This window comes from Chrysochloris asiatica, unplaced genomic scaffold (assembly GCF_000296735.1).
Source record: "Chrysochloris asiatica unplaced genomic scaffold, ChrAsi1.0 scaffold00009, whole genome shotgun sequence".
Taxonomy (NCBI): Eukaryota; Metazoa; Chordata; class Mammalia; order Afrosoricida; family Chrysochloridae; genus Chrysochloris; species Chrysochloris asiatica.
This window is the reverse complement of record NW_006408527.1, coordinates 22,316,952-22,336,002: the sequence shown is the minus strand read 5'-3', so window position 1 is coordinate 22,336,002 and position 19,051 is coordinate 22,316,952. Positions and strand designations below refer to the sequence as shown.

Sequence of the window (19,051 nt, the reverse complement as noted above, 5' to 3'; positions counted from 1 at the left end):
GCTGACATAGAAGGCCATGGGAGGGTGGACAGTTTTGCTGTCCAAGGGGCAGCCCTAGGTAAACTGCTTCTTGCACCCACTTCCGTCCTTCTGTTTTTCCTGGACCTTGTGGGAGAGGGGAAAGAGAGGGGTGAAGGAAATGTTTTTGTTAAAATTGTCCTGCAGCCCCACTTTGGCACTGGCAGGGAAAAGACCTGTGTTAAACCTGCTCCTGATTCCCTAGGTTTGAAACACACTTATGGTTCCAAAGCCTTTTTACCTATGAATCCAGATTATAACCACTCTAAGAGAAGACAAGAGATACAGCGAGCTTAAATGACTTTGACAAGGTCAAGCAGTCAATTAGAAAGGGAACCCAGTCTCCTGATCCCAAGACTTAATCTTTTCCTCTTCCGCGGTCAGCCCCCTCCCCAGTCAGCCCTGGCTTCGTCTCTGTAATCCACCTTGTCCTATCCTCCATCTCTTACTTCAGACGCACAGAAGGGCAGCCTTGTGCCTCAGAGACTGAAGCAAAGTAGCACTGGCGTTTCCTGGGAAGAAGCCTTGGATGGTTTGGGGTAGCAAGCAAAAAGCAACCTGAATATCACTTCCCCACCCTTCTCCTTAAACGTATCTCTCACATCTTTTCCTAGACCCCAAGGTCCAGTCTCCCAGATGCATTCAGAGGTGCCCTCTCTCTGTTCCCTTTACCTGGACACCCCCCCACCCCCATCTCTTCATCAGGCCCTTCAGGCGGCAGAAGACTACCCCTGCCCTCGGAAAACGTGCCCCACCTCTCCACGGGAAGCGGGGAGAAAAATTGGTCGAATCCTTTATCTCCCCCACTACTTCCCACTCTTCCACCCCTCAAGCTCAGCTCAAAGATACCTCCCCCCTCCCGAGCCAGAAATAGACACACACTCTTTCTCCCCTACCTCCCTCCCCTCTCTCACACTCCTCCCCTTCTCCGGTTTTCTCCCCCTTCCTCTCCCCTCCTTCCTTCGCTCGGAGCTGCAGCCCGCAGTCTCTACTTGAGCTGGCGGGCGGAGTGCTGCTCCGAGGTGCTTAGTTCGCCGAACTGACAGGCTGGCAGGCCCGGGGTCGGGACCCTGGGGCCCAAGCAACCTCGAGCGCTGGCTGAGTCGCTGCGCCTCCCTTCTTCTTTTGATTGTTTAATTTTAATTTGTATTTTCCCCCGCCCCGCCCCTTTTCCTCCGTCCCCGCCCCATCTCGCCACGATTTCCTTGCTTTTTCCTTATCCCTGGCTTTCCCCCTTGCGTTTCTCTCTTCTACGCCTTCCGCTCGTCTCCTTCTCTCCTCCCTCGCTCCCTCCCCCTTTATCTCCCCTTCTTCCTCGGTTTCTTTCGTCCTTTCTCTCCCCCTCCCCGCCCCCGCCCCCGTCCCTCCTCCCTACTTCCCCCCACCTCCCGTGCCTGCAGACGCGCGGATCGTTCATGCGCTCCTCGCGGGCAGAATGCTGGGCAGCAGCGTCAAGAGCTTGCAGCCCGAGGTGGAGCTGAGCGGCGGCGGCGACGAGGGCACGGACGAGCCGCGGGGCGCGGGCAGGAAGGCGACCGCAGCGGACAGCAGAGGCATGCTACCCAAGCGCGCCAAGGCGCCCAGCGGTGGTGGAGGCATGGCCAAGGCCAGCGCGGCTGAGCTGAAGGTCTTCAAGTCGGGCAGTGTGGACGGTCGTGGCCCGGGAGGGCCGCCCGCCTCCAACCTGCGCAAGCAGAAGTCGCTCACCAACCTCTCGTTCCTTACGGACTCCGAGAAAAAGATGCAGCTCTATGAGCCCGAGTGGAGCGACGATATGGCCAAGGCGCCCAAGGGTTTGGGCAAGGCGGGGCCCAAGGGCCGCGAGGCTCCGCTAATGTCCAAGACGCTGTCCAAGTCGGAGCACTCGCTCTTCCAGGCCAAGAGCAGCCCAGCGGGCTGCACCAAGACCCCTCTCGCCCCGCTTGCGTCCAGCCTGGGAAAACCAAGCCGGATCCCGCGCGGCCCTTACGCCGAAGTCAAACCACTCAGCAAGGCACCGGAGGCGGCCGTGAGCGACGATGGCAAGTCGGATGACGAGCTGCTCTCCAGCAAGGCTAAGGCTCAAAAGGGCTCCGGGCCGGTGCCCGCTGCCAAGGGCCAGGAGGAGCGCGCCTTTCTCAAGGTGGACCCGGAGCTCGTGGTGACTGTGCTGGGAGACCTGGAGCAGCTGCTCTTCAGTCAAATGCTGGGTGAGTCCTGCCGCCCCGCCCCACCCCGCCCCTGCCTTTTCCCTGGCCAGCTGCTGGGAATGATGTGAGGAAAAAGCAGCCCTCTATCCCCGTCCTTGGGATCTCCTAGCCAAGGGTCTGGTTCTGAAGGGTCATTGCGCCAGATGTGCAGGGCTGGCTCACCTCCAAATGCGCATGGCTGAAGTGCTCTTTCTCAAAGATGTCACCAGACTAGTGCTCTGGTCTTGCCGGCGTGAGGTGAGGCTGGACAATGGAATGGGGTCATAGGTTTTCAGAAATGTAAATTCCCACAATCCTAATATGTCAAAAATCTTGAGCTGATGGAGACCTCAGTTGTAATGTGGTCTGTTCTCAACCAGAGAACACCCAGCCATTACTAGGGGAGCGTCCGGTGAGAGCTCGGATCTAGAGGACAGGTGTGGGGAGCGCAGATGTGAGGGCTGGCTGGCCCTGGAGCAGAGCTGATGTTCCACTTCCTCTCTGGATTCCTGATGGGAGCACGAGTCGGGTTTCCCGGGTGTGGGGGTTCTGGCAAGGAGAAGCATCTGGGATCAAGGGGCGGGCGGGCAGCCAGCAGCGCGCATTTGGATGAGCGTCTTAGACCTCGGCCAGGCTCTGGCCCCAACTCTTAGCCCCCAGGTCTTTTAGAACCTGTGGAAAGGTCTGGGCTTTCACACAGACTCAGGTTTGACCGAGAAGCCTTTGCCCTTTGGCTAATGGGAGCCGAGCCGGCGGGAAGGAAGGAACAAAGCTCGCTCGGGCAGAGGAAGCGCTGAGAGCTGATCCATTGTTGTCCGAGCCTGAAGAGTCTACACATAAAAACCCGGAGCGGGCCCCGGAACGGCGCTTGCTTTCACCGGAGAGCTCCTGTCCTCAAAGTGGGATAGATCTGGGATGTGTTGGGCGCCCGCTACCTTGCTTCGGGAACTAGTACGAGTCGTGCCGGGGCCACGGGAGGATGGCCGAGAGGGTTGGGCCCGGGAAGGCCCCCTGGGCTCCGCGAACTTGTTACGGCGGCTAGGATGTGGGTCCTCCGGCGCGCGCCCAGGGACCCGAGCTTCCCCCGGCACGGGGCCGGCTGCCTTTCTGGTTGGGGGCTGGGAAGGGGCGTTCCCGCACGCGTGTGAAGGGGCGGGCCTGACGCGGGCTGCGGTCAGAGTGTCTGGCAAAGCTAGGTAGGGTGGTGTAAGGTGGGCTAGCCGCCCTGGAGAATGCGGAGCTGGAGGAACCCGGCGTTCTTTCAGGGCTCCCAGACTCCAGTGTGGACCATCATAAGGACCCCCTGACCTGGGCAAGAATTTGGATCTTGGGAGAACCGACTCTCCTGTAGGAAATGCTGATGCGCTTTTCAGAAGCCATCAGGAGCCTGGTGACAGGTGAAGAAGGGAAGAGTGACCTTTCCCCTTCCTGCAGGCCCTACACCTCATGAAAAAGTAGGGTGGAGGAATGCAGAGTTCACCAGGCCGCCTCACTTTCCAAATGGAGTATGTTACCCCTTGCTGAGTGCCCTGTTCTCAAAGAGCTCACATTCTAAGAGGGTGAGACAGACAGTATAGGAAAATAAAAATCAGATAGTTACAGACACTGATGAGCACTTTGGAAAAAATGAAATAGGACCATGTGACAGAGAGGGACTGGAGAGGGGAGGCCTGTGTTGGTCCTTGTGAGGAGGTGATAATTGAATTGTGGTTGATGGATGGGGAGGCACCAGGCAGGCTGGGGATAACATTCCCCAAGGGATGGAGAGGAGACTGGGAATGGTACTGGGGTAAGGAAAGCACAGTCTGTTTGACTTGGGGAGGAGGAGAGAGTATCAGGGGCACATTCTCATTTTCAAGGTCAGGCCTTTACCTGCTTGTGATGACTTACCTAGTCTAAGGTTCTTCCCACCCTGGAAATTCCTTGCTGCCCTGTTGAAGCTATCTTGTTCACTTCAAGAGGCTGCAATCACAAAAACCATGACAAGTAACTCTGGAGATGGCTGGAGAGAGGGGAGGGAGAGGCTGAGTTTGGAACCCTACTCTGCTCATCAGTTGTCACTTCTCAAAGCACACTCCCTGAGTACCACATAATGTTGTAACCCTAGAGATGAGTGGGGAACACCTCGCCCCACTTTCCAGTTGGAGGAATTCAGGGTCTAAAGAGTTGAGACCCTGAAAGTCATCCATGAGTTGATGGTGGGAGGGAGATGCTACATTTGCTCCTAATTCCTGACTCATTGCTGTTTCTACAAGACCTGATTGGTCTTGCAGACAAAACAGGCCCTCAACCAAGACAAGTGTCTGCTTGGCATAGACTATTTCCTTCTCGGATGGCCCCACAGAGGAGTTGAGGATAGGAAGCTCTCTGGTGGGGGTAGAGGTGGAAACTTTATCTGCAAACTTCCTGGGAGGACCTAATGTACAGGAGGGGCATATCAGACCCTAGACCAGCAGTGCTTGGTATCAATGGTTGGGGATGGGGAAGAGTACAGGGGAAAGCTGGTGGAGTGGGTAGTAGAACGGGATTAGTCTCCCAGAGCCAATGAAGGTGATCCAGGTATCAGGGCAGGACCTTAATGGAGAGCAAAGTGGCCTCTCAGAAAAATAACTGCCCTGATGTCTCAGGATGGTGGCTGAAGACACAGGGCATTTGTTCCCCACCCTTGAGGCTCAGAATCAGGTTACATTCACTCTGTGGTACCATCCCAGACACAAGAAGCTGCCAAGACCCAGTTTCTGAGGGGGGTGGGAAGAAGCAGCCCCAAATAAGAGCCTTTCTGGAATAAAAGAGAAGAGCTGAAACCTGATCATCCCCTTCCCAGAAATCAGCTGGGGACCAGATGGTCTGGGCAGGCTCCCTGCCCCTTCTCTCACCTTGGAAGCTGCCAAGTCGCTAGGGTCCCACAGGGAAATCCTAGGCACTCAGAAGACTGAGACGAGTGCCCAGGGGAACGGATCAAGGATCCCAAGAATCAAGGACCTTTGGATCCTGACTCAAAAGTCTCAGAGAAAAGGCAAGCAGCCCAAGACCTGGATCTGGGACACAAGGGAGGCTGCATTCCTGAGTTCCCTGTGTGGAAGTTCTATACTCAGTTTCCCCATTTGTGAGTGGAAGAGACCCTCCCATGGCTCCTCCTTACCTTATGGGATGGTAGAGGGACACAGATTAAGGTGGTTAGACTTGGAAATGTCCCAAGGCTTAAATAGAGCCCGTTTTAATACAGAGTAGTCAAATACTAATTACGATCACATCACAAATCTCACTCTTCCTACCTCATTGGCCCTGGGCCAATAAATCTCATCAAAATTAGTCTGTTAACTTGCCACACACACTCAGTTTCCCCACTCCAGGCCTCCAGGCAAAGTGACAAAGTGATAGAGCTAAGGCAGCCCAAGAGCAGTGTGTAAAGGAGGCAAGGAACCTGGAGCTCCACTTCCTCAGACAAGGTGCCTGGACCCATGTGAGTTGTTGCCATGACAACAATTAGACCCTCAGATACACAGGCCAAACAGAAGGGAGGCAGGAAGAAGGAAGTCTGGGAAGTCTCCATTTCTAAACCAATTTGCTTCTGCCCTTGTTTATTTGTTTGTTTGTTAGCTTCAGAAAATCTGCTCTGATACACTTTGATAAGAAGAAATGGCTTTGCAAAAAAGTTTCTTTATATGTGATGCAGTGTAGAAACCAAGAGAGGAAAGTAAGAGTTATTGTGAGTTCTCTCAAGAAGAACCAAGGCCCAGAGCAGACAGGTGATTTGTGCAGACTTACCCAGCACCCTGTGTCTGAGGCTCCACATTCAGAACCATTCCGATGTCTTCCCAAACATTCTCCTGGCCAGGCAGGAGAGTGAAGACAAAGCTTGTTTCCACCTAACACCCTACTCCACCCCAGGCTGTAACAGTACCACTGGAGAATGCTGGTAGAATCAGTCACACACTTCAAATCAAATTCAAAAGGACCATCTTACTAAACCCCCATTTCATAGATGAGAACATGAAGGCCAGAGAGGAAGAGGGATTTGCTAGACCAAGGTCACCAAGTTACCTGTGGCAGAGCCAAGAACAGAACCAGGCCTTCTGATGTCTAGTCTTTCCACCATCATCTCCCTCCCTTCCTCTTGGCTGCAGTGAAGGGATAGGAAATGCTCTGAGCATCTCACTTTCTTGGGGTGGATATCTCTGCCTTCCCAGAGCCTGAAAGAGGGGCTGTGACAAGGTGTAGGTAGGGTTGATGAGTGTGTGTGTGTGTGTGTGTTGGAGAAATTGGTGCAGAACATTCAAGCTATGAAGTCCTTACTTTCTTCAAGGTTATCACAAAAGTGAGCTTTTCTTTTATCACCATGTTCAGAATTCTTTTCCCCAAGGTCAGGTTTAATTTTCTACAGGGCCTTGCCTGGGTCTTGCTTCTATCTTTTAGGCAGTATCTTGTCCAGATTGCTGCAGCCAAAGCTGCTCTCCTCCCAGGGCAGCCCACAGTCTCCACTTTTGAGAATCATGGATAAATAGGGCTTAGGGACAGACTCTGCTCTGGGAAAAGGTGCAGATGAAATAGAAGTGCTCAGAGCTCCTCTGCTTCCTTGATGCATAAACCATCAGTGGTGGCTCCAACCCAGGCAACAGGCTCCTTCTAGACTTGACTTGAATGATGACAAAAGCACCTGGAATCCTGGGTGCCTCCTGACATATGCCTCTTGTTACACCTCCTTACACCCTTTGCTACTGAGACTACAACAGCATCAAAACCCGATGCCCTCTATGACCTGTCTCCAACTCCAGGCTGCCAACACCAGATGCCTTCTCTTGTGCTGACCTCCAATTTCACCTTTCTCTGAAGCTACCCTTCCATACACACTGGCACCCATGCCTCACAGCATCTAACCCCAAGAGCTAAAGGTGCAGGTTGCTCTGTAGGGCTTAAGGAAAACCCAGTCCTGCATTAACCAAGCTAAGCAGAGCCCCCAGTGTGCGTAAACACAGCTCACATCGCTGCAGCTACACCACCTCTGCATTGTACTGCAGCATCTCCTGGTACAGCAGGGGAAGAGGAATCCCTTCCACTTAGCACAATACTCTGCCTCCCTCACCTGCCCCTGAGATCTCACAGAACCACAGAATGGAAAATTGTCTAGTTGAGCCACCCACCTAAAGCCGAAAAGCATCCTTGCTTTTTTAGCATCATAGGCAGGTGGGTGTTCTGTTTACACCCTCCTAGTGACAGAAGGCTCACTACCTTATTTCCCTGAAAAGCACTCATTGTTAGAAAGAGCTTCCTTCTGTGGAGCCAAAATTCTTTCCTCCTAGAATTTCCACCATTGGATTTCTGGATCTTTACAGATGAAGCTAGTCTGCCTTTCATGGAATACCTTATCTTATAATTGAAGTCAGACCCCTATCCACACTTCAATTTTCTGTCCCTTCCCTTCCTTTCATTTTTCTTTCATTTGTCTTTTCTTTTGGAATAAGATCTGACAGGGGGAGGAACATCCCTGAGCCCCACCCCACCTCCTAGTAATGTCTGCACCTCAGAGTGCTCCCTGCTGGGGACTCATAGCACCTGGCTGGGTTTCCTCCTGGCCCAGCCCGGAAGCTCTCCTCCCCACAGCTTTCTCCCTCTGCCTGGAAACCCTGTGCTAGCCAGCTAGTGGAGGGGAAATGGACTCCACATGTTTCTCATTTGTGCTGGCTGACCTCCCCCAACACCCTGTTTGGATTACCCAGACGCGTTTGATGTCCCCAGAGCCTGCAGCCTCCCCTCTCATGCACAGGAAGGGCTGGGGGCCGGGCCCCACTCCCTGGCCCTGCGTGGGCAGGCTCTCTCCAAAAGGAGCCATTGAGGCAGACGCCATCTCCCACACTTTCCTCTGTATTGGAGACTAGGCCTACTACAAGGAGCAGGCCAGTGGCCCTTCCTGGGCTCAGTTCTACCTGTTCCATGAAAGCAGGTTGCTGCTTCTTCCACTGGCCTGCAGGATCAGAGTATAGACTTGGAAGATATTCTAGGAAGTTTTTCTCTCTCTCAGCTGGAGATAGAGTGGAATGGAGTTGTGCCAAGGGTGCAGCCAGCATGGGCATTATTGTGGGCTAAGTGTGAATGCAGCAGTGTGTGCTTGAGATATGAGGGGTGATCATGAGACTTTTCTTCCAAGTTTCATGCCTCTGGCATGAGGAGGGAGCACATTGCAGGGATGGGAAGTTAAGTGGGGGAGAAGGAAGACCTAATGGGAGTTTTAGTGCTGAGGTGGGGAGGGGAGCATGTAGAATACTGCCTGTCTACAGGTTACAGGTTCACGCCCCCTCTCCATAAGAACTGGGGCTCCAGCAGGTTCCAGGCTCTCACTGCCAATGCTGTTGATGTGCACCGCATTTGACACACAGATCTTTCCAAACTCAGCTCCAGCCAAACCTCAGCAAGGAGGCGAGAGCTCAGCAGGGGCCCAGCCTTGGCCTGAGCCATCCTGGGTTCTATTTTAGACACCACAATGATATGTTATATGCTTTGGGGCCATGAAGAGGGTGGTTTCTCCACAGTCTTCTGATTTTTGAGTGGCAACTCTCTCTCACTCTGAGCTTCTCAAGGTCCTAAGTTCTGTAAGGAGCAAGGGCAGACCCAAGACCTGATGTACTGAAAGTTCTTCCAGCATTGTCTTGAAGGGTTGTCAGTTGGGATGGTGCTGTTGGGTCTGGTCTGGTCTGATCTGAGAGATTGAGTGATGACATAACTCCAAGTGTTTCTATGGAGAGTCAAGGTTGTAAACTGTGACATTGAGCTGCTTAGGGAGATAAAGGAATCTTGAGAAAACAAGACTGAGGCAAGTGTGTCAGAAGGTATGGAGTTAATAGGAGCCCTGGTATCACAATATTTTAAGCACTTTTCTGCTTAGCCAAAAGGTTGGCAGATGAACCCACCTAACTCCTCTTTGGGAGAAAAGCCTGCCAATCTACTTCCATAAATATTACAGCCAATAAAATCGTACGTGGGGAAGTTCTACCTGTCATAAGTGATCGTTAGCAGTCAAAATTGACTTGATAGAACCAACAACAAAACAAAAAAGCAACGACTAGATCAGTGGCTGACAGACAAAACCCCTGAGCACTTGGGTGAGGTTAAGGTGAGTATGAACCTAAAGGGTGTGCAGTAGATGGTGGGTGTTCATATGGGTCAGTGCGTATACGTCATTGGCTTCTAGCACTAACGGAGTATCTGTGTACGTGTGTGTACATGCAAGAGCTGGACAGGTTCAAAAGAATCTGAAAAAATGAGAATTTGGGCAAGAATAACTTCCCCCAAATAGAGCCCCAGGCAGAAACTACAGGGATTCAGACTCCCTGGTTCCTTTCCTAAAAGAGCATTAAACCTACTGGTTGCTCAGACCCTGAAGACACATGGTCTCTTTGCCCTTGTTGTTATGTGCCATGGAGTCGGTACTGACTCATAGCCACCCTGTACAGGGTTTCCTAGGCTGTAAATCTTTACAGGAGCAGAAAGCCTCATCTTTCTCCTGCAGAACAGCTGGTAGTTTCGAACTGCTGACCTTAAGGTTCACAACCCGATTCGTAACCACTATACGACCAGAGCTCCTTTGCCCCTAGTGACCCACTAAAAAGGCTCTTCCCTTTTCAGGAAGTTGCTGGCAGCCACCCAGGAAGTGCTGGCTTCTCTTACAGTGTCTCTAAGCTGCCACAGGGCCTAGGACTCTGTCTCTGACTGAGTGGTTGCCTTGGGCTTACTCTCTTCAGGAGGAGACTGAGAGAATGTCATAATCCAATAATAATACCTAACATTTATCAATAAGTATATGAGAGACATTGTTCTTGTTGTCTCATATCTAATAATTAATGATCACAAGAACACTGTAATCGAGGTTCTATTTTACATGTGAGGAAACTGAGGCACTAAAATATAGGTCATCTGTCCAAAGCCAGCAAGTGAGCAGTAGAGCCAGGAATTGAACCAAACTCTGTCATGTCTGTTTCCAGAAGTCTCATGTCTCCTCAGTTCTTGAATGTGATTTCACTTAAATTAGTAGCAGTTTGTCAATTGCTCACTGGAGGCAAAGCACTGTGCTCCTGAGACTGAGGCTTTAGAGACTGCCTACTACTTTCGTGGAGCAAAGATTGAGCGCTTGGCTGCCATTCAAGAGGTTGGTGGTTCAAACTCACCAGCAAAAAAGCCCTAGTGGATTGTACCTGTAAAGATTAGAACTTTGTGAGGCAGGGTTCTACTCAGTCACATGGGGTTGTATGAGTCGGAATCAACTCAATGGCACCCAACAACAACAAATACAGGAGATAAGAAGTGTTGTGCTCATTCCAATATGAGGCAGAATGAAGTATGTGCCATGAAAAGTTGAAATGCTAAGAGGGTGAGACCACCTGAACTACAGTGAGTGTATGCCGGTGGGGGTGTACGTGTGCAGTGAGGTGAGTTCTGATGGACATTAAGAGTCTGGTAGCTGACACTGGAGGGACTGGAAAGGGAGCGGGAGAGGTTAATGTGGGGCTGGCTTACAGGGTGGGGAGGAGGTAGGATGGGGTGGTAGGGTAGCTTAAGTCCCAAATAGGGCATCCTGACCCCACATGGTCACCATAGGTTCTAGACAGGTGTTTGGTCCAAGGTGAACAGTTAAGCTTTGCCTCAAGGGACCCCAAAAACTGTCCTGCTCTTTCTGGTTCTTGGAGGGGCCTCTGGCTTGAGGAGATCAGCCAGCCCAGGGCCTCTGAGTGGTACACGTGTGTGTTCAAGTGGAGGCTGCCCTTGTGGTCATTGTGTTTCAGCATAGCAGGGACTGATTGAGGGAACGCCTCTGGATGTAGAGGTTGTGTCTTTGGTTAGGAGCAGCTCTGAATAGCCCCTACCCACATGTTACTTCACTGCCCTGATTCTGGAGAGGGCTCTGCTAAAGATAGCCCCACATCCCCCAGGAAAGCATGAACCAGACTGTTGTTAAGTGCCGTTGAATCCATTCTGACCCATAGAGACCCTGTATAGGGTTTCCAAGGAATAGTTGGTGGGGTTGAACCCCGACTTTGCGGTTCAAACTGACCTTGCAGTCCAGCGCATTATCCTGCAGCGTCACACTACACATAGCAAAACTGAGCCATTAAATCTAGCAGAGTATTCCAATCACATACAATCCAGGGTGGGACTGACTTTCAGCTCCGACCTTACTTGTTTAGTCCAGGAAGTTTTCCTGAAGGAGCTGGAAATTCAGGGACTTTTTAAGGCATCATAAGGAGCTCTTGTAAGGAGCTCTGGCAGCGTACGGTTATGAATCGGGCTGCGAACCTTAAGCTCAGCAGTTTGAAACTACCAGCTGTTGCGTGAGAGAAAGATGACGCTTTCTGCTCCCATCAAGATTTACAGCCTCGGAAACCGTGTACAGGGTCGCTGTTAAGTCGGAACCAACTCCACAGCACATAACCACCACCACCAAAGAGCTCTGGTAGTGTAGTGATTACGAATCGGGCTGTTAACCTCAATGTCAGCAGTTCAAAACTACCAGCTGTTCCATGGGAGAAAGAGGAGGCTTTCTGCTCCTGTAAAGATTTACAGCCTCGGAAACCCTGTACAGGGTCACTATGAGTCCGAACTGACTCCACGGCACATAACAACAGCAACAACAAGGAGCTCTAGTAGCGAAGAGGTTATAAATCAGGGTGCTAACCTCAAGGTCAGCAGTTCGAAACTACCAGCCATTTCGTGGGAGAAAAATGAGGCTTTCTGCTCCTAAAGATTTAGAGCCTCAGAAACTCTTATGCAAGATTGCTGTGAGTCAGAACTGACTCCACAGCATATAACCATCATCACCACCAAAAACTTGACATGGGGAGAAGGCTGTCCAGCCATCCAACTTTTATTGGTTGAAGATTAGAGGGCTGTATTGGGATCAGCTGGTGTGGAGCAGATGATCCTTCAGGGAGTAAAGAAAGTAGACCATCCTGGGGTTGGAGGGGCAACAAGCAGTGAGGATGCCCCTGACCCTAAACTTCAGTCTTCATCTTCCTCTCTTCCTTTGGGATCCAGGAACCATGCAATGCAACTAGACTATTCCAGTTGCCTTGCTCTGTGTGTTGGCACGGATTCTGTTGTTATAGGAGCTAGGATTTTTGCCCTAGAGGACATGACTTTGTCATAGAGTCTAGGTGTCCCCAGATGTCCTAGAGCTCATGGGTTGCCATAGTGTATAGATGTTGCCCTAGTGTTTCAAGACTTCCACAGGGCCTTGATGGTGACGTGGTGTTCTGGGGTTACTCGAGTTCTGGTTGTGGTGTGCCTACCACCCTGTGGCTGAAGAAAGTTATGGTAGTAGGAAAGGTAGCAATGCCCAGTTGGGGCAGAGGGAAAGGCAAGCCAGTACTGCTGATTTTGCTCTCACTGCCAAGATGGACATCAGTGACCAACAAGAGTGGCCTTCCTCAGGTGCAGGGTCAGGACTCAGTTCTGTGCTGCCTGACACTCTGCCCACCAGGGGGTTTGCTCACTGCTCAGCAGGTGGCAGGTGGCATCGAGAGGCTGCCAACACAGGGACCCACTGGACTCACAAGAAGCCAGTGTCCAGGCTGCCCTGCTTGACACCCGTTCTGATATCCCTCAGCCCCTCCAGGGCCTGGCTGCAAGGTGTTGACTCCCAGGAAGACAACATGTAGTCTTTGAGACTAATGAGGCCATATGTTCTGGTAGTCAGGACCCTTCATCCTGAAGACTGGTGGGTGGACTGTATAACACTCACAGACACTGGTCATTGGAAATCAGCAACAGTAATTATTGTTAATGCCGTTAAGTCAATTCTGATGCATAGTGACCCTGTACAGGGTTTCCAAGGAGCAGCTGGTGACTTTGAACCACCAACCCAAAAGTAATGACTACCATTTATTGAACTCTCACTGTTAGCTGTGAGAGCACTTTGTCTAAGTTTCATCCTTAGAAGATCTTATATGAGCTGGTGGAATTCTGGGGTCCCCTGCTGTGCAAGGTGTTAACTCTGTGGTTGCTGGATTGTGGGAGTCCCAGAGGAAAGGCCCAGGCAGCCAGTGTGACAGGGAGGGACACAAAGGTTCAAGGAAGCAGTTATTTACCTACAGGTGTTGGCTCTTTTTATCAGTTATTACGGCCCTACTATGGGAGTACCGGTGTTGTGTCATAGGATAAGCACCCAACCTCAAGGTCAGTTTGAATCACAAGATTGGTGGTTTAAACTCACCAGTTGCTCCTCAGAAACCCTGTACAGGGTCACTATGAGTCAGAACCCTGTGCATAGTCGCTATGAGTCAGAACTGACTCCATGGCAACAACAACAACACGAAGTCCTGGTGGCACAGTGGTTAAGCATGCCACTGCTAACTAAAAGTTTGGAAGTTTGAGCCCACCCAGGCAGGAGAAAAGACCTAACAATTTGCTTCCATAAACCCTATGGGGCAATTTTATATTGTCACATGGGATTGCTATGAGTCGGAATGGACTTGAAGGCACTCAATAACAAAAACAATATGGCTCTACTGGTGCATTCCTGTTGACTGAAATCCTACTTTTACATAAGGTTTGTTGTTGTTAAGTGCCATCGAATTGGTTCCAACCCATAGCGACCCTGTCTGTATAGGGTTTCCGAGGAGCTTAAGGTTTAGAGATGAGGAAATTGAGGCTTGCCCAAAGTGACATGGTAAGTTCATGGTCCAGCTAGGATTTAAACCAGGCTTGATCCAAGCTCATTCATGTAGCCACTAGACTCTACAATTTCTTGTACAATAAGTAGCAGCCACTTTCTGCTCCCTGTGCCCTTTGAACATTCTGGAGCTTTTAGATTGAGCCAAATCAGTTTTACATGGTCCTGAGGCTAGGTCTTTAAGACTCTGTGCTTTCCTACCTTCTGGGCACCTTCTGCCTTCCAGAGTTCTCACCTTCCTATCTGGGCAGCAGACCTAGAGACCAGCACTCGCAGTATAGCATTGTTACCAGTGCTGTGATGGGGCAAAGTCTGCAAGCTACAGTAAGCCTTCCCAGGTGAACAGAAGGAAGGAAGCTGAGATGGCAGAGATGAAGATGATTAGAGTGGTCAGGGAGAGCCAGGGCCTGCAATGGATCTCTTTTTTACCATGGACTTGTAACTCCCACCAAATGATTAGGTGGGACTATACAACTAAGGTGAGGGGTCCCACCAAAGAGATTCAACAGCTTGCAATAATGCAAACAAGGTGTATGGAACCATAACAAGGGATTGATCAATTTTGCCACCCTACTAGGCTTTAAATGAGTTCTCCCAGAGGCAGGAAGGGGAAACCACTACCCTCATGAAAAAAGATTTTGGAATGGAGTGCAGACTCTTAGACCCAGGAGATAGAGAGAGAACTGTAGCACTGGGGCTAGTGAGAGATGGGGAGAAGCCGTGTCAGAGAAATTGTGTCTGCAGAACCAGGAGACTGGTGCACAACAGTCCAGTAGGCTTCCCAGCTTACAGAGCACCTTTGGACAGAAAGCTTGCTGGTGAGGTAGTGTGCCTCCTTGCACTTGATGGAGCTAAGCTCGCTGACCCATGGAGCTGGAGAGCTGAGTGCCATTAAGCAAAAACTTGCTGGTGGAATGGGGTACCTTGGGGCACTTAATGATAGAGCTAGAGAGCCTGGTAACATTTGCCAGTGCAGGGCAGAGGTTGGCCAGCCCAAGAGGCTGAGAGGCCAAGGGTCAGAGAGAGACCTGACTTTGGCCATGGCCAAGAAACTATTCTGACCAAAAAACTATATCCTAAGTTGTTCAAACTCTTGAGTTGTGTCCTGTTACTTCCCTAAACCCTGTAACTGTGAGTACTGTCTGTGAGTTCTGTGTGGCCATTGCAATGAATTACCAAGCCCAGCAGAGATGTAGAAAGTTCTGTGGGAGGGATGACTGGTGTCAGAAGTGGTAAAAAGGTTGGGGAGAGGAGGTATGTCTGACCGCTACCTCATAGGAATCAGCTTTGGGTTGATGCTGATGGTGATTCTTTCTCCCCCTGGTGAAGTTAGAGGAGGTCCGATGTTCCCACCATGCCATCTTTTCCCAGAGCCACAAATGTCAACCTGTGGGTATGCTGTTTACTGGCTCTGTCACTCACAACTGTGGATCTTCAATAAAGCCACTTAAGAGTCTGCCTCAGCCTCCTTGTTGATAAAACAGGGATTAAACTCCTCATCTCCCAGAATTGGAAAGGGGATCAGATGAGACATTGCATAGGAAGGGCTGCGGCAGTAGCTGGCACTTGGCTTGTGCTGTAGTTGTCCCTATCAGCATTCCTTGGCACCACCTCCCTCTATTCTTCCCTCCCCATCCCCTTGCTGGTCCAGAGCCCCTGATTTCTAGAGCAGATTTCCCAGAGTGCTTCATCTAGGAAAGGAGTTATCTTCATAGAAGATCCAATCTATTTTATTCATTGATTATTGATTATGCAGCAGGCACTGTTTTAAGCCCTTCACATATGTTAATTCATGTAATTGCCAGGATGACCTAGTGAGGTAGGTACTGCTTTGATACCCATTTAACTTAAGAGGAACCAGAGGTTACGTAACTTCCCTGAGGTCACACAGCCAGGAAGTGGAGGAGTCTCAGAAGGATGGATCCTCAGGCAGTCTGGCTCAAGCATCTCTGTTATCACTGTGCCCTCACCAGCTGAGAAGACACAGCATATGCTCCTGGGAAGGGAAGGCAGCCTGTATTCTACATAGAGTGACACTGAGACCTGCTGTAGGAGTTTGTGGCAGTTGTTGTTGTTAAGTGCCATTGAATTGGTTCTGACCCATAGTGACCCTGTATAGGGTATCTGAGGAGTGGCTGGTGAGCTTGAACTGCCAAACTTGTAGTTCAAATGGCTTTTCAGTCTAGTGCATTAACCCACAGCACCATACCAGTGCATAGGGGCCTGGATACCCACTTGGGCACCTGCTACCAGGCTAGGAACAACAGGTAGTGCCTGTGACTAATATGGAGCCTTCTGGGTAGTGCAAAATAATTCATGTGCTCAGTTGTTAACAAGAAGGTTAGAGAATCGTGTCCAGTGAGAGGCACATTGGAAGAAAGTCCTGGCAATCTGCTGTCCAAAAAATCAACCCTTGAGTTGTGCTCAATCATGAGTAAAGCACAACTCTACTCATGACATGGGGCTGCCATGAATTATAATTAGCTCAATAGCAACTGTTTTTTCCTGGTGGTTGATATACTTTAGCCACTGTCGGCATTTACTTCTCTCCCCTACCCCGATCCATCAGTTAGTCCAGAGGACCAGTATGTCTGGCGCAGAGAATGGGTGTGCACCAAGACTGGTGTCTTTCCTTGATCCCTGTATGTCTTTGGGTCCCTGACAGCCTGGAGTAACAGAGCACATGCTTTGGAGGCAGGTGTATAAGGAGTCACATCACTCTCCTGCAGACTAGCTGACTGCCCTTACTCCCCTTTGAACCTAATCTCATCTGTTGTTGTTGTAGTTGTTGTTAAGTGCGTCAAGTTGGTTCCAACTCATAGCGACCCTGTATAGGGTTTCCAATGAGTGACTGGTGAGTTCAAACAGCCGACCTTACAGTTCAAACCGACTTTGCAGTGTAGCGCATTAACCAGCATCACCACACCGGGACTCCATCTCATTTGCAGAGTGGGGCTAATTCTTAGCATGTGGGGCCATTTTGAGGATTAAATAGAAGAGTGCTTGTTGAACACCTAGCACTCCATAGAGGCTCAGTAAAGTTGATGCCATCCCCACCTTCCCTGCTGGCCTGCAGACATCTTGTCCTCAGTGGGGACCACTAATCCCAGTGGGCTTCATTCATAAATTTGCTTCAGTCATTTATCCTGTTAAAGTTCAGCTCTGATATTTTAGTTCAAACTGTCTCTCTCAGCCAGTGCATATAGAACCAATGCAACAAAAACTTAAAACCAAACCATTTGCCGTTGAGTAGATTTTGACTCTTGACGATTCCACATGCGTCAGAGTAGAACTCTTCTCCATAACGTTTTCAAGGGCTGTGACATTTTGTACGCAGATCATCAGGACTTTCTTTTGAGTCAGCTCTGGGTAGATTCAAACCTCCAATCTTTCCGTTAGTAGCCAAGACCTAAACATTTGTGCCATCGTGGGTCTCCAGCTTAAGCAAATGGGGGTATCAATTAAGGACACAGAGATGGCTCAGAGGGCCAGGGGACAGGGTTTCCAAGGGAAGGTAACCAGCTCTTTGAGCATCATTACTTGCTTGTCATTCTTGCTGTCTCCTTGGTTCTCTTCCTTACATCTAACCCATTCCCCTCTTGTACCCTAGATTGGGCTCTTCTGCCTCCTCATGGCAGAATGTGGATGCCCACAGCTCCTGAGTTTGCACCTTCTCTGTCCAACAGATCAGCCAGTTTCTCAGGAGAGATGATGGGGAAGGCTCTAATTGAGCCACCAGAAGGAGAGAACACAAGCAGTCTCCACAAGTCAGTTTGTGTAAGGTTTTTAAGTACCATGTCAACTCATTGGTTGTTATAAAGTAAAGTAACAGGAATGATGTGGAGAAGTGGTTGAAACGTACGTGAACAAACCAGGTGTAGAGATGGTTGTCAAAGGGTAGCACCTTTTGTTCAAGTTCATTATCCATTTGCCTAGTTCTTAGCCTGGGGTCTGTCTCATGTCTAGACCAGGTTGAGAAACTGGCAACATCCTCAACTTGAGGAAAGAGATGGGGATTCAAGCCTGGTCCATAGCTTTACCCTGGGGCTGGCCAGTCCCCTTCCCAGTCCCCTTCCCACTCCAGGTCATCTGCCAGTTGTCCTGTCTGTTCCCAGATCTTCCATTGGCCAACAACCCCTCTGGTGGTCCTGAAAGGATTTTTCCAGGGTTGAGGCATGAAATCCACCCCAGTAGCCTATTATCACACAGCTGGGAGGACATCTGGAGTGGCATGAAGCCAAAACATCCTGGCTCCTTCCCTACCCTCATGGGAACAGGTGGATCGGGTTGATGCTGACCCATTATTTCCCACAAGCATGGAGCTGGGGTTAGGGTGTTGGGCTGGGAGGAGAGTCTCCCGGCCTTGTATTAGAGCAGGGGTGAAAGAACCGTTTTTCTGCCAAGGGCCATTTGGATATTTATAACATCATTTGTGGGCCATACAAAATTATCTACTTAAATATTAGTCTGCTACGTTTGATCAAACATTTAATTAACTCATCCATCCCTAATGTGACGGCAGGGAGTCCTTATGTGGTGCTGTGGGTTAATGCACTGGACTGCAAAGCTGGTTTGAACCGCAAAGTCAGTGGTTCAAGACCACAAGCTGCTCCTCAGAAACCCTATACAGGGTCGCTGTGGGTCAGAACTGACTTGATGGCACTTAACAACAACAACAATGTGATGGTTGGAACTGCAGTTGCCTTGGCAGGGCCAGACCAAATGATTTCACAGGCCTTAACCCTGGTGTGGCACTGTGTGTTAATGCACTAGACTGCTAGGTCTGTTTGAATAGCAAGGTTGGCAGTTCAAGCTCACCAGCCGCTCCTCAGAAACCCTACACAGCATCACTATGGGTTCGAACCAATTCGACGGCACTTAACAAGAACAACAACAACATAAGGCCTGCTGGCTAAATTCTCCCCACCCCTGCCTTAGAGAGTAGAGTGCGTGGTAGGATGGAATTTGCCACAGGGAATCTAGTCCTGTTTCTGAGACAGAGAAGCCCAGCTTGGGCCTAAGGCTGGACAGTGGGAGAATTCCTACCATTTTCCCACACTCTACACAGAGATTGAGTTTCTTGCTGAAATTGTATCTCTGAATCACAATCTTAAAGTTCCCAGCCTCTCAACTCAAGCTGTTAGCAGCAACTCTGTATGCCCTGAGTCATTGCCCTTACTCCCTTGGGGTCTTGAAAGGAAAGCCA

At 50.3% G+C, this 19,051-nt stretch overlaps 1 protein-coding gene across 1 annotated transcript in view; it reads left to right on the top strand.

Moving 5' to 3' along the window:
- Nucleotides 1-1,118: 1,118 nt before the first annotated feature.
- NAV1 (neuron navigator 1) overlaps nt 1,119-19,051 on the top strand; it is a 202,519-nt gene continuing 184,586 nt past the window's right edge. The window contains exon 1 of the mRNA XM_006834141.1: nt 1,119-2,207. Within this exon, the coding sequence (XP_006834204.1) occupies nt 1,454-2,207 (754 nt within the window). The 5' untranslated portion in view covers nt 1,119-1,453. The remainder of the gene's footprint in view (nt 2,208-19,051) is intronic.